This window comes from Cucurbita moschata, unplaced genomic scaffold (genome assembly GCF_002738365.1).
Source record: "Cucurbita moschata cultivar Rifu unplaced genomic scaffold, Cmos_1.0 Cmo_Scf00010, whole genome shotgun sequence".
In the NCBI taxonomy this organism is placed as follows: domain Eukaryota; kingdom Viridiplantae; phylum Streptophyta; class Magnoliopsida; order Cucurbitales; family Cucurbitaceae; genus Cucurbita; species Cucurbita moschata.
In genome coordinates this window covers 1,703,795-1,715,952 of record NW_019268526.1, presented here as the reverse complement: position 1 = coordinate 1,715,952, position 12,158 = coordinate 1,703,795, and the positions used below count along the sequence as shown (strand labels likewise).

Genomic DNA, 12,158 nt, shown 5'->3' with positions numbered 1-12,158 from the left:
TTTTTTTTTTTTTTTTTTTTTTTTTTTTTTTATTCGCTGGAGGCAATAGATAGTCTCTTGAGATTTTTTAATCCAGTTTTCATTTAGCTCCTAAATTGAATTCTTCGGCTATGGGATTTTGTTGACATTCTTCTTTGTTAATATAAATTGAGAGATCTTTTCGTGATATTCGTAACTTGAGCTAGTGGGATGGTTTTTATCTTTATTGTGGTCTTTCTTTTCTAGATTATGTCTAACCCAACTATATGTGCATCTATACATAGATATAAATATATGCATGTATATCCATGTATGTGAAATAAAATTGATCATTTCCCCCTTTTTTTCTTGTCATTGTTTTGGTAGGTAAATAACAACTTCCTCTCAGTTGGCAATGCAAATAAGGAAATCACGGTAAGCATGATGTAAATTTGTTTACAACCACTTGAAGAAGTAAAATTGATGATATTTTCAAGTCATGGTTGTGCTGTATGAATTAATTGAAAGCTGTATTTCTCAGCCATTGTTCGAATGTAGCTAAATTGAACAGAAAGATGTCTTTCGCTCACTCTCTCTCGCACATTCACCTAGATTAGACATAATCAACGTGATTCTAGTTGTTGGAAGGGAAAACGGTGACGCATGAATGTGAAGCCTTTAATCTATTTAAATTTCTTTTGACACCTAATTCTTTGTTCTTGGAGTTGTCTGCTTTAAAATTTTGGATTCCACTTCACTAGAATTGCGCATTCCTGATAATTGCATATTTTCCAAGATGTGTCCCGCTGATTTTCATGAATATTTTAGGTGTTTAATTTCAGCACTGGGAGGATTGTGACAAAATTAGTTCTTGATAGTGAGGTTACATCCATGGACCATGATCACACTGGTCAGATCCTTTTCTGTGGAGACGGAAATGTATGTCAATGGTGCAATTATATTATGAACTTCCTTCTCTGAAAACCAAACGTTCATTTCCTAAGATTGACTATTGAGATTGCATGTGTAGGGATATGTTTACTCTGTGAGCATGAACTCTCATACAGGAGCTTTATCCCGTGCTCACCGCCAATGGTGTAGTAGCCGGCGCAAATCTCCTGTATGTACTGTACAATATCGAAGCTTCTCTCTGCTGGCCAGGGGCCCTGTATTGCTAACTTGCACTCAAGATGGGAACTTGTCTTTCTTCAGGTTTTGTCAACATGAAATGGCTTTCATTTTGTTCTTTTATTTCTTGTTGACTACTTATAAGGTTTTATGTTGACTCTCTAGTATTGCTTTGGAAGTTCAAGGATATTTGACCCTTCGTTGCTCACTCAAATTATCTCCAAGGATGCATAGCATCCGTGCTTCATTCTGCCCCCTACTCTCCCTGGAAAAAGGAGAGTACATTGGTAAGGACTGCTTAATTTTCTTCTGAAATCATATAATGAAGTGGTGAAATAGAGATAATTGTATCACACAGGCAGATACGGTATTCAAAGTATTACAAATCCATCACTTGAGATGTAATCATGAATACTTAAAGATCGTAGACTCGTACAAAATTCATACTATTTTAATGTTCTCTGTTCGTTCCACATTGTAGTTGATCACACAAGCAGATAACTGTATCACACAGGCAGATACCGTTTTCAAAGTATTACAAACCCATCACTTGAGATGTAATCATGAATACTTAAAAGATCGTAGACTCGTACGAAATTCATACTAATTTTAATGTTCTCTGTTCATTCCACATTGTAATTGATCACACAGGCAGATAATTGTATCATACATGCAGATACCGTTTTCAAAGTATTACAAATCCATCACTTGAGATGTAATCATGAATACTTAAAGATCGTAGACTCGTACGAAATTCATACTATTTTAATGTTCTCTATATGTTCCGAATTGTAATTGATTTCTGTGATATTTGGATTTTGTTATGATTGTAGTTGCAGGAAGTGAGGATTCAAATGTCTACTTCTATGATTTGACACGACCCAAACATACTTGTGTCAACAAGCTCCAGGTTCACATGTTCTTCATGCTCTCTCCAAGGTAATACTATCTAGTTGACAGTTCGTTGTCGATTAACCACACACATGTGATTCTGCAGGGCCACCAGTTTCCAGTCATCGGGGTTGCGTGGAACCATGGGGAGAATCTGTTGGCTTCGTCAGATCTTTATGGGACGGTAATTGTATGGAAGAGATCAAAGATAAGTTAGAAAGACGTATGTGTGAATAGATTTTGGAAATGGCTCTGTTGATTAATGAACATCTTTCTTCTCCATTTTGCTCCCATGTTTTTGTCGTTCTTTTATCAACTACAGTTAATCATCAGTATCTCAGAGAGTTTTTTTTTTTTTTTTTCCTTCTTTTTATCCTTTTTAGCTCATTAGTTTTAGAAAGGGGAGTGATCATATTCTGAATACATCTCTGTAATTACAGTGTAACAAAATATCATATTGTTTGAAGTTTTGAAGTGAGTAAATAAATGCTATTGATTTACAGTGTTCAACTCTTTGGCCTTGATCACCTAATGGACTGAGAATGAGATATCATATTAGATAGAGAAGAAAATGAACACTCCTAACAAACTCTAAGCCCATCTTTCTTGTCAATATTGATATCGATAAGCCTATCTTTCTTGTCAATATTGATATCGATATCGATATCGATTTTTTTCTTGTTTGATATGTACTTAGAGCCATGCATCTATCTAATTTATGGGTTCTATGTAGCTACTGGTTGGCAGACGACTTCAGCCGATGGTTTTTTGACATGAATCTTCACCAAAAAGGTTACTTGGTATGGTTGCCAAGTGTCACAATTGCACTTCCTCGAAATGTTTACGAGTAATTATGTGGCACTCACTCTCAGCACTAAGTAACTCAGCCAACTCAAATTCGCATCACCTACGGTCGGATGACTATGCTCAAGCCTTTGGCCTACTTTGAGAGGAAAGTTTTAGAAAACGGGGTAGAGATGTTTTTGAAAGAGAGTTTGAAAGCAATGTTATAGGTTAGTAAGTAAGAAAGACAACACAAAAACTTAAATAGCATATAACTCTAGAAGAATTGACGACTAATCGCATTCCTCTATAAGAAAGCTGCATATCATGATTTTAAGGCATTTTCAGTCTACCTGTCATAGACATGATTTTCAGTCTACCATCTTGTTATGCCTTCGTTCACTATGTCACATTTGTGAGCCTCAATTATTTTCATAGTAGGGAACATTTATGGTTGACCCATGTATGTTTCTTTAGTTCGTTCAGGCACGGGGCCGCTCCCCTAATGTTTATGATATTACTAGGCTATAGTTCGAGGGTCACCGACTACCACTAGTAGCAAAGAGTCCTTAATAGTTAGCTCACAATTATAATTTAGTTCGTTTTTCTGGGTACTAGCTAATCGCACACTTCGATCAATTATGCCTAAAATATGATTTTATGTTTGTATGAAAGGACGTCGAAAGCCTAATGAGTGCTAAGTAACAAAAACCCACAAATTTATTAATTTTAAGAGTTATGCTCATGCAAGTAGGGCTACTTATCAAGCATATTTATACTCTCTTTTCCTTTCGGATGATACCTAAATATACATGATATGTAATAAGAGCGTTTCAGAGCAACGATGTTTTTAAACCATGTCTTTGGTGACATGGGGACGTAAAAAAGGAAAGAGAGGGATGGGGTTTCTCTCGCTTTTGGCATAGCCCATTAAAGCAATACGTGAATTGGGTTCAAAATGTCGTGAGACAATTCAGTTCATATCTAGTGTGGGCGTTAGAACATTGAGAGGACCTTTCCCCAATACGAGAGGATTGAGAAGAACGCACCTCTGGTGTACCATTTATCGTGCCCAATTGTCTTGCGCTCCTAAGTATTCTCTACCTACCCACCTGTGTCGATTTCGGGTACAGATACCCTTATTTTTTGTTCTGTAGAGGACGACTCTCTATCGACTAAGTAGGAAATGACGGGTTGTTATTCACTCTCATCTCCTTCCATTGTTATTGCTATAAATCCCAATATTAAAAATTGGTCACATTTTTTGTTTTGGCTTTTTTAGTTACAATCTTCAATTTCCATTCTAAAAATGTATAAATTGTTCCTTTTGACCTCTTTTTGGGCCCATCAAGGAAATAATATGGGCCGAAGCCCAAACTTGAAGCCCACCCTAACAGGCCTCATTTGAATTGTGCCCTGGTTTCCTCACTTTAATTAACAATATAATGTGACGAAATTACTTTTTCAAAATTCCAATTAAATATCATTTTTTTTATAATTTTTTTTTTCAAAAGCACTCATAATTACAAAATGCAATGAATTTAAATAATATGTGCAATTAATGAAATGTTTTTAATATTCGAAAAGTCATTTCAAAACCTTAGAACATGAAACGTTTAAACACAAACTTAATAGTATTGACACGATTCAAAAAATGAAAATCATACCAAATAGATGTAGATCAAGTTATTTATAAATGGGAAACCGAGATTAGATACACAATAAAAACAAATGACAGCCCTCAAATTATAAATTAAACTGACACCTCGGGTCAACACCCATATGTGATAGCGTAGCTCCGAAATACCTCTCCACCTTGATCGGTACTTGAAAAATAAAAAAGAAAATACGTAAGTATAAAAATACTTAGTAAGCAACCTACTTGTAGGCTGTTATTGAATCCTTAACCCACTAAGTAACCATAGACTTTTCTTTAGGCTCTAAAAAGTTCTGACCCAATAGAAACACAATGTCTAAAAGTCCCAAAAATATTTTTATTAAATAAGTACCGACGATTTTCGTCCATATATTAACGATAAAAGTATTTATTTAAATTTTTAAACAATATTAATAAAAACATATTTTTAAAATAAAGTTGGAGTATTTTTTATTTTATTTAATTTAAGAATATTATTAAAACTTTTTATCGAAAATTTATATAATTTATTTCTTTTTTATTTTATTATTTAAAATTTTAATTTTCACTTTTTTATCCATTAGGAGTGGGTCTTTGATGCTTCCATGATATCTAATCATTAGGCGCGTGGGTCCCACTTTCCACTATATAAATCAAATTATTCTTAGATATAAATTCAATATATATAAAAGTAATTGCAGATCATATTTAATCACGACCGTCCACGTGTCGACACTGACGCAATCATAATAGTTAAACTTCATTAGTTAACGTGTCGTATACAAGATTATTGGTCAGACTGGGAGTTATTAATGACATATATTTCTTTTACTTAATTTATTATTGTTTTCCATCCTTTTTTTTTATTCATTAAATTTAAGGTTAAAATGACGTGTTAATACTTCAATTTTTAAATTTTAATTTTATGTAAATAAGTCCAAACATTTATAAAATATTAAATAAATTTTTAAATATTCAACTGTTTAATTATAACCTTTCATGCTCAAGATTCGAAATTTAAATTTAGCTTTTGATGTCTCCAACATTCTCGTGCATCCTCTACAACATGGTTATATTACTTGCTCGGTTTCCAGAGTGAAGACTATCCCTACAGGGCAACAAAGTGCTTTTTTTTTTTTTTTTCTGATTACTTACTCAGAAACTTTATAGCTAGACGTGTCTTGTCTTAAACAATTTTATATTGTTTTTTTGAAATTTTTCTAAAATACATGTGAGTGAAGACAAATCATGTTAAAAGGATCGGTCAAAATTGAACTTTATTCTTAAAAGAAAATTTATGTGACTTATTAAATAAAAATTAAAATTTTAAAAGAAAAATAAATAAATAAATAAAATGGGACCTTCAACATGGATTAATATGTAGCCGGTCAACGATTGACACGTGGCATAAATAGATTTGCTGTTGGAGTTAGGGTAAACAGACACGCGGCATAGATTGTTTTAAAAAGCTTGTTAAGGCAATCGGGAACCGTTCGTGCCGGTCGGATTTAATTACTTCTTTATTAATATATATATATATATATATATATATATATATATATAAATGTACTTTTTCTTTGTCTTTGTACTAAATTGAATAATTCGTTCTTCCACATTTTTATTTTATTTTCTTTAAATAATTGAAGATTTTTTTTCAAAACAAATTTTGAAAAATGCTAAAATTGTTTTAAAATCGTATAATATCAATTTTAACGGTACGAAAATGTGATTAAGAATGAAAAATAAAATATTAACATAATTATAAATAGGAAAATTCAAGTTTTATAGTAATTTGGTAAAAATTTCAATAATATTTTTAAATTTTTTTAAAATATCTAAAAAAAACTTACATTAGTTTCTTATGAGAATGATTAAGATTTTATTTTGAAAATATACTTAAATTTTCAATAATATTTTAAAAGTATATTTAAACTTTAAAATTTTTTATTAATACCGTTAAATTTTTTAAAAGTTTGAAAATATCAGTTTAATTTTTTTTTTAATTTAAGGATATTATTGAAACTTTTATTAATATAAAATTTAAAAGTATTTTTTTAAATATGGTTTTAAATTTAGGTATAATAAAATTGTAAAATAATTTGAAAGATGAGAAATAAAATTTATAATTTTAATGGGTCATAAATAATATAAACAAAAAAATTAAAACTTAAAACTAAATTTATAGTTTAACAAAAATAAAATAAATTAAATTAAAGTGAGATCATCAGAGTACACCAATCAATCCGGTCAGAACGATTCGCTGTTCCATGTCAGATAAACAAAATTAAAAAACCGAATCTTATTCTTTTTTTATTTATTTATTTCTATTTTCTTTTTATATAATTTAGAGCTTCTCTTCATGCACGCACTATTGCCGCGAGTGAACTGCACGCTCCAATCACAGCCCTCTATTTCAAATCTAACCATTGGGTGCGAATCTCTACGTTATTGTGACCGTTTAAAGTTTCTGGTGTCTGGAAACGGCAGCTGCACGGGCAGCGGCTGTTCCGTGCCCCTGCCCAGAGTCAGCTCTCTTTATGTTCCGTGTTTACCCTTCCTTTTTTCACTTTATTACCACTGTCTTTGCGTGTTCTTTGGTCGTTTAATTAGGACGTTTCTGACATTTTGTCTTTTATTTAACGGTTTTTCCCGTTTTTTCCCTTTTACCGGTATTAATATTTAGTTATACATCTCATAATAATAATAATATAAGACTCAAATATTATTTTTATTTTTGTATTTTGTATTTGTTTATATATATATATATATTTTTTTATAAATCTTAAAAATAGTACTTATTGTTAAAATATTTATTTTATATCATATTTGAGATTTTTTTTTAGTGCGGAGATATCATAATTGGAGATGTCCATGGAACAGGACAAGAATGGGGAAGTCTTTCCCGTCCCCGTCTTTACTCATGCCCCCATTTAAATCTTCATCGTAATAACATCATCTGTTGATTTACGTAGAGATCAGGTTCTTTGTTGAGAAATTTTTTTTCGATCTTTTTATATATACTTCTTAAAAGATCACTGATGCTATGTTTGGTATGTATTATCCTAGAGTCATGAATTTATTAGGTTTTTTGGGTTTGTAAAACACGAGTTTATGAAACTTTTGGTTACTTTATTCAATAATTTTCATTAACTTACTGATAAAACACTAGCACGTCACATGCCCAATTCAAATGGCTAATTGTGAGATCCCATATCAACTGGAGAGAGGAACGCGTGTCAGGGAGGACACTGAGCCCTGAACAAGGGTGAATTGTGAGATCCCACATCGATTGGAGATCAGGGGAATGAAACGTTCTTTATGAGAGTGTGAAAACTTCTCCCTAACAGACATGTTTTAAAAACATTGAAGGGAAAGTCCAAAGATTACTATATATTCTAGCGGTAGGCTTGAGCTGTTACACTAATTATCCTGCCTGAACCTACGTTGAGCCCTTTCGAGATTCTTAGTCAAGCCAGTTGTGTTAGGCAAAATGAGTTAATCCACCCGAGGTTTGTTTGAACATGTCTATTGAAAATTTAGGTTGTTGAGGGTGATTTCATTAGCCAACCACTCTTTCTTTGCTTGCCTTTTCTAATTTAATCAAACCTTACCTTTTGCTTTCCGTAATTATTGAAACTAATCAATAATTAACAATTCAATTATTTGTTAATTAAAGTTTAATGAAGTGATGACGGCTGAATCTTATCCATTTCAAACAAATCATTATTATTTCTCTCTGACTCATCATTTTCACTCAAATAAAATATGTCTTTTTTTTTTATCCACTCCCTTGCAGACAGTTTTAAAATTGTGAGGTTGATGGTGATACGTAATGGGCTAAAGCGGACAATATCTGCTAGCGATGGGCTTAAGCTGTTATAAATTGTATTAGAGCCAAGTTCTGAGAGTTGTGCCGATGCTAGGCCTACAAAGAGAGTGAATTGTGAGATTCCACGTCGATTGAAAGGTGCTAGCAGTGGGTTTGTGAGGTCCAACAAGAGATGCATGGAAATGAATATCAGGGCATACAAATGCTGAAATTTTGATCCGAATCTTAGACATGAAGCGTTACATGTAGGTATTTTTTATGCATATACAAACTTAAATATAATAAATTTCAACGTTCAAATAGTCAATTACGAGACCATCTCGATGTTGTTCTCAAATCACCTATCTCTTCCTTCTCCTTCGCTCGACCTGGTGAGGTTCGATGAGATCAAATCTAACATCACCATAGCTCATTTGGTTCTTTCGCTCCTTGATCGTGGAGCGACATAGCAAGAAGGAAAAGAAGAAAAAGTCAATTTCGAAAATAAATAATAATAATATCGCACGTAACATAAATTTTTTAATTTTTATATAGTTTATTATATTAAAAAAATGGAGGATAAGGTGAAGGATAATTATATTCGTAGAGAGAATGGGGATTTCATTTTCAATGCTATAATCCAAGAGGTGACAAACAAAATATTTTGGGAAGTATTTATACCACATTTAGTGGGAATATTAATAAAAATAGTGATATTGATCTTATAATGCTTGGCATCTTATTTGGAATATACTCTTCTTTTTTTTTTTTTTTTTTTTTTTTTCATTTAATTTCAATTTGTAAAACGTTCTCGGGAAAGTTCTTCTTGAACTATTCTGGGTATCTTCGTTTCGTCATCTGATTAGGGTAAAAGAAGTTACCGTTTCAAATTCGTAATCTTCCATTATAGCTAATATATCAAATGAACTCGAAATCTCAATTGTTCTCCTAAGATGTGAGATCACACGTTGGTTAGAGGGGGGAACGAAATATTTCTTATAATAGTGTAGAAACCTCTCCCTAGGAGATGCTTTTAAAAATCGTGGGGCTGACGGCGATACGTAACGGCTATAGCAGACAATATTTGCTAGCGGTGAGCTTGGGTTGTTACAAATAGTATCAAACCCAGACACCGAATGGTGAGCTATCGAGGACGCTAGGCCCCAAAGAGGGTGGATTGTGAGATTCTACATTGGTTGTCCTCCTGCTCTTACTTAGCTTAGTTCTCGTATGCTCGACATTTGTTGTCGGTCAAAAACAGAATATGTGACGGCCCCCTACTCAAAACTCAGAGGAAATGAGGAGGCATTCTGGCGGGCGCGTGAGTGTAGGAAGGGAAGGAGAGAGAAACGAAGTATTCCTTGTACGTGGGTAGAAATATTAATAAAAATATATAATATTAGTACTTAATATTAGTACCGTTAATATTAATAAAAAAAATAGAATTAATCAATTGGTGTATACATACATATATATACTTACACAAAACTAATATATAATATATTTAATTACTTAAAATATATATATCTATATATATATATTTTATAAGTGTCGAAAAAGTTATTCTAATTTATAAATTAGGTTAGAAAAATGTTATATTATATTTTAATTTGGAAAATTTATTAGATTTATTAGGATGTATATATATGTAAAAATTTTCGCAAGAATTCCGGCCTGATTTTTACAAAAATAAATAAAAAAAATAATTTCGAGAATAGAAATTGGAATAGGTGACGAGGACGTTGATGGAAAAAACTTTTCTATTCGTTTCTCGTAAACGTACCTACCTAATTTTAAATAAAATTATAATTAATTTTAATTCTTATATGACTTTTATATTAAGTGTAGTTTCTTAAATATGACATGTGACATGTTTTGGTTAGTTTGTATTTATGCACATTTTTGTTATTTTCGTAATACCATAATTTTATTTTAATATTTTTTTCAATTCCATCCCTTTCTAATTAAAAAAATTAATAAATCTATTTTTTCTTCTTTCATTTATTATTTTTTTTTAATAAACCTAAAAGAAAATCAAATTTTGATTTTGCTCGTGGGTTGAGTTAGATCTGGTTGGAACATTTTTTGACCTAACTCAATTATTCGGGTGAGTATGTCAGTGAAAACAATTCTTATTAAATAATGAACTTAGTCAAACCTAATCCAATCCACCCATAAATTTTTGTTTTTAAAGTAAAATGTTACTTTATAAAATATTTATTTATTTTCAAATATTTAATTAAAATTTGCAAACTCAATTTCAATACATATTTTTAAAAATTATTTTCAAAATAGTTAAATATTATTTTTAAATGTGATTCGAGAATAACTAATAAAAAAATAATTATGAAATAAAAAATATTTATAATTACATGGTAGATTCAATTGATTTTGTCTAACCGAATCTAGCTTTAAGATAACTCACGAACCAATCAAATTCATAAAATTTTCATTTATTTTAACGTTCATTCAACTTAAATAAGTTCATAATCTGACTCAAACGGTATGAATTAAACACAATTATCGATTAATACTTCTTAAATGGAGTAAATTAAGGGTTTTTTTTAAAAAAAAAACAATTGTAAGCACGAAATTAAATCATAAATAAGATTAAATTATAAATTTATTTCAATTTTTTTATATAAATTAAAAAAATTAATTTATTTTTTTTTTAAAGTTTAGAAGAGAGTTTTCATCCTATATAAAATTTATATTTATATTTAATATACCAATTAATTTTTCAAATTTATTTTAAAAAATAAACCACCAACCCAACTTTTATTTTCTTTTTGTAGAAAGAAAAAAATAAAAATAAAAATTTAGAGAGTGAGGTAAGAAATTTAAATACAATAAAATTGAGGACCACAAATGCAAACAAAAAATTGTTGTAACAAAATGACAAATACAGTGATACGAGCACTAAGCCATTAACCAACAACTATGGCTTGCAGCGGATTAAAAATTTTCCCTCTCCCAAATTAAAAAAAATAAAATGAAATAAAATTATGGGTATGAAGAAGGAGGGTGCGTTGTGACACAATCGCGCTTTCGAAGGCAGCGGACTAGCGATTGTGCGGCACTCACTTTCCAGCAACGAGTGAGTTGAGCCTATTTGTTCTTGCGTCGCCTATGGCCAAGCGACGTACGGTCAAGCCTCTAGCCTCGGTTTTTAAAAGAAGGTTTTAGAAAACGAGGAGAGAGAGATTTTTGAAAGAGAGATTTTAGAAAGAGACGTTATATAGCAAGCAAGAGAAAGATAACAACGGCTTAGCATATATAACCTTGGGTAGGGAGAAGTTGACGACTAGTCATATCCCCCTATAGTACATTCTGGGCCATTTTAGTTCTGGCAGGCGTAGACATGATATTTTTGAGGTGTCATACGCTTTTAGAATTACAAAAGAAAAACACTAGAATGAAAAGACATGACAAGGGTTTGGCTTGTCATGGGCATGCGGCCATGGGCGACAAGCCCTGGACAAGCATGACCGTGACATCCTCCCCCACCTAATTGGTTGACGTCCCTGTCAACCGACTACTTTCATACCTTGCGATGTGGGTGGCGGCGGAGGTCAGATCTTCGGCGCGTTCCCAGCTTGTTTCCTCTGTAGGGAGATTCTTCCATTTGACAAGGAATTCACGAATCGTCCGTACAGGTCTTCCTATCTTCCGGACCCTGTCGGCTAGGATCTCTTCCACTTCCTTTGTTTCTTTTTGCTTCAGATCGATGTTCGGTCTTGTGGTTGCATTACGTTGGTCGTCGTCTGGATCAGGGTGATAGGGCTTCAAGTTGCTCACATGAATGACGGGGTGGATTTTCATCCACGCGGGTAGTGCAACTCGGTAGGAGGTAGCCCCAATCTTTTTAAGGACTTCAACCGGGCCTTCATATTTGCGAACTAGTCTCTGGTCCTTTCGGCTTCGAAATCTGATCTGTTCTGGTCTCAGCTTGAT

The 12,158-nt window shown here is 32.2% G+C and overlaps 1 protein-coding gene across 1 annotated transcript in view; it reads left to right on the top strand.

Moving 5' to 3' along the window:
- The window catches only part of LOC111448882 (WD repeat-containing protein 13), a 15,349-nt gene extending 12,870 nt beyond the window's left edge, over positions 1–2,479 (top strand). Inside the window, exons 7-12 of the mRNA XM_023088661.1 lie at positions 346–393; positions 787–897; positions 989–1,170; positions 1,252–1,373; positions 1,920–1,996; positions 2,084–2,479. Of these exons, the coding sequence (XP_022944429.1) occupies positions 346–393; positions 787–897; positions 989–1,170; positions 1,252–1,373; positions 1,920–1,996; positions 2,084–2,194 (651 nt within the window). The 3' untranslated portion in view covers positions 2,195–2,479. The remainder of the gene's footprint in view (positions 1–345; positions 394–786; positions 898–988; positions 1,171–1,251; positions 1,374–1,919; positions 1,997–2,083) is intronic.
- Positions 2,480–12,158: the final 9,679 nt, after the last annotated feature.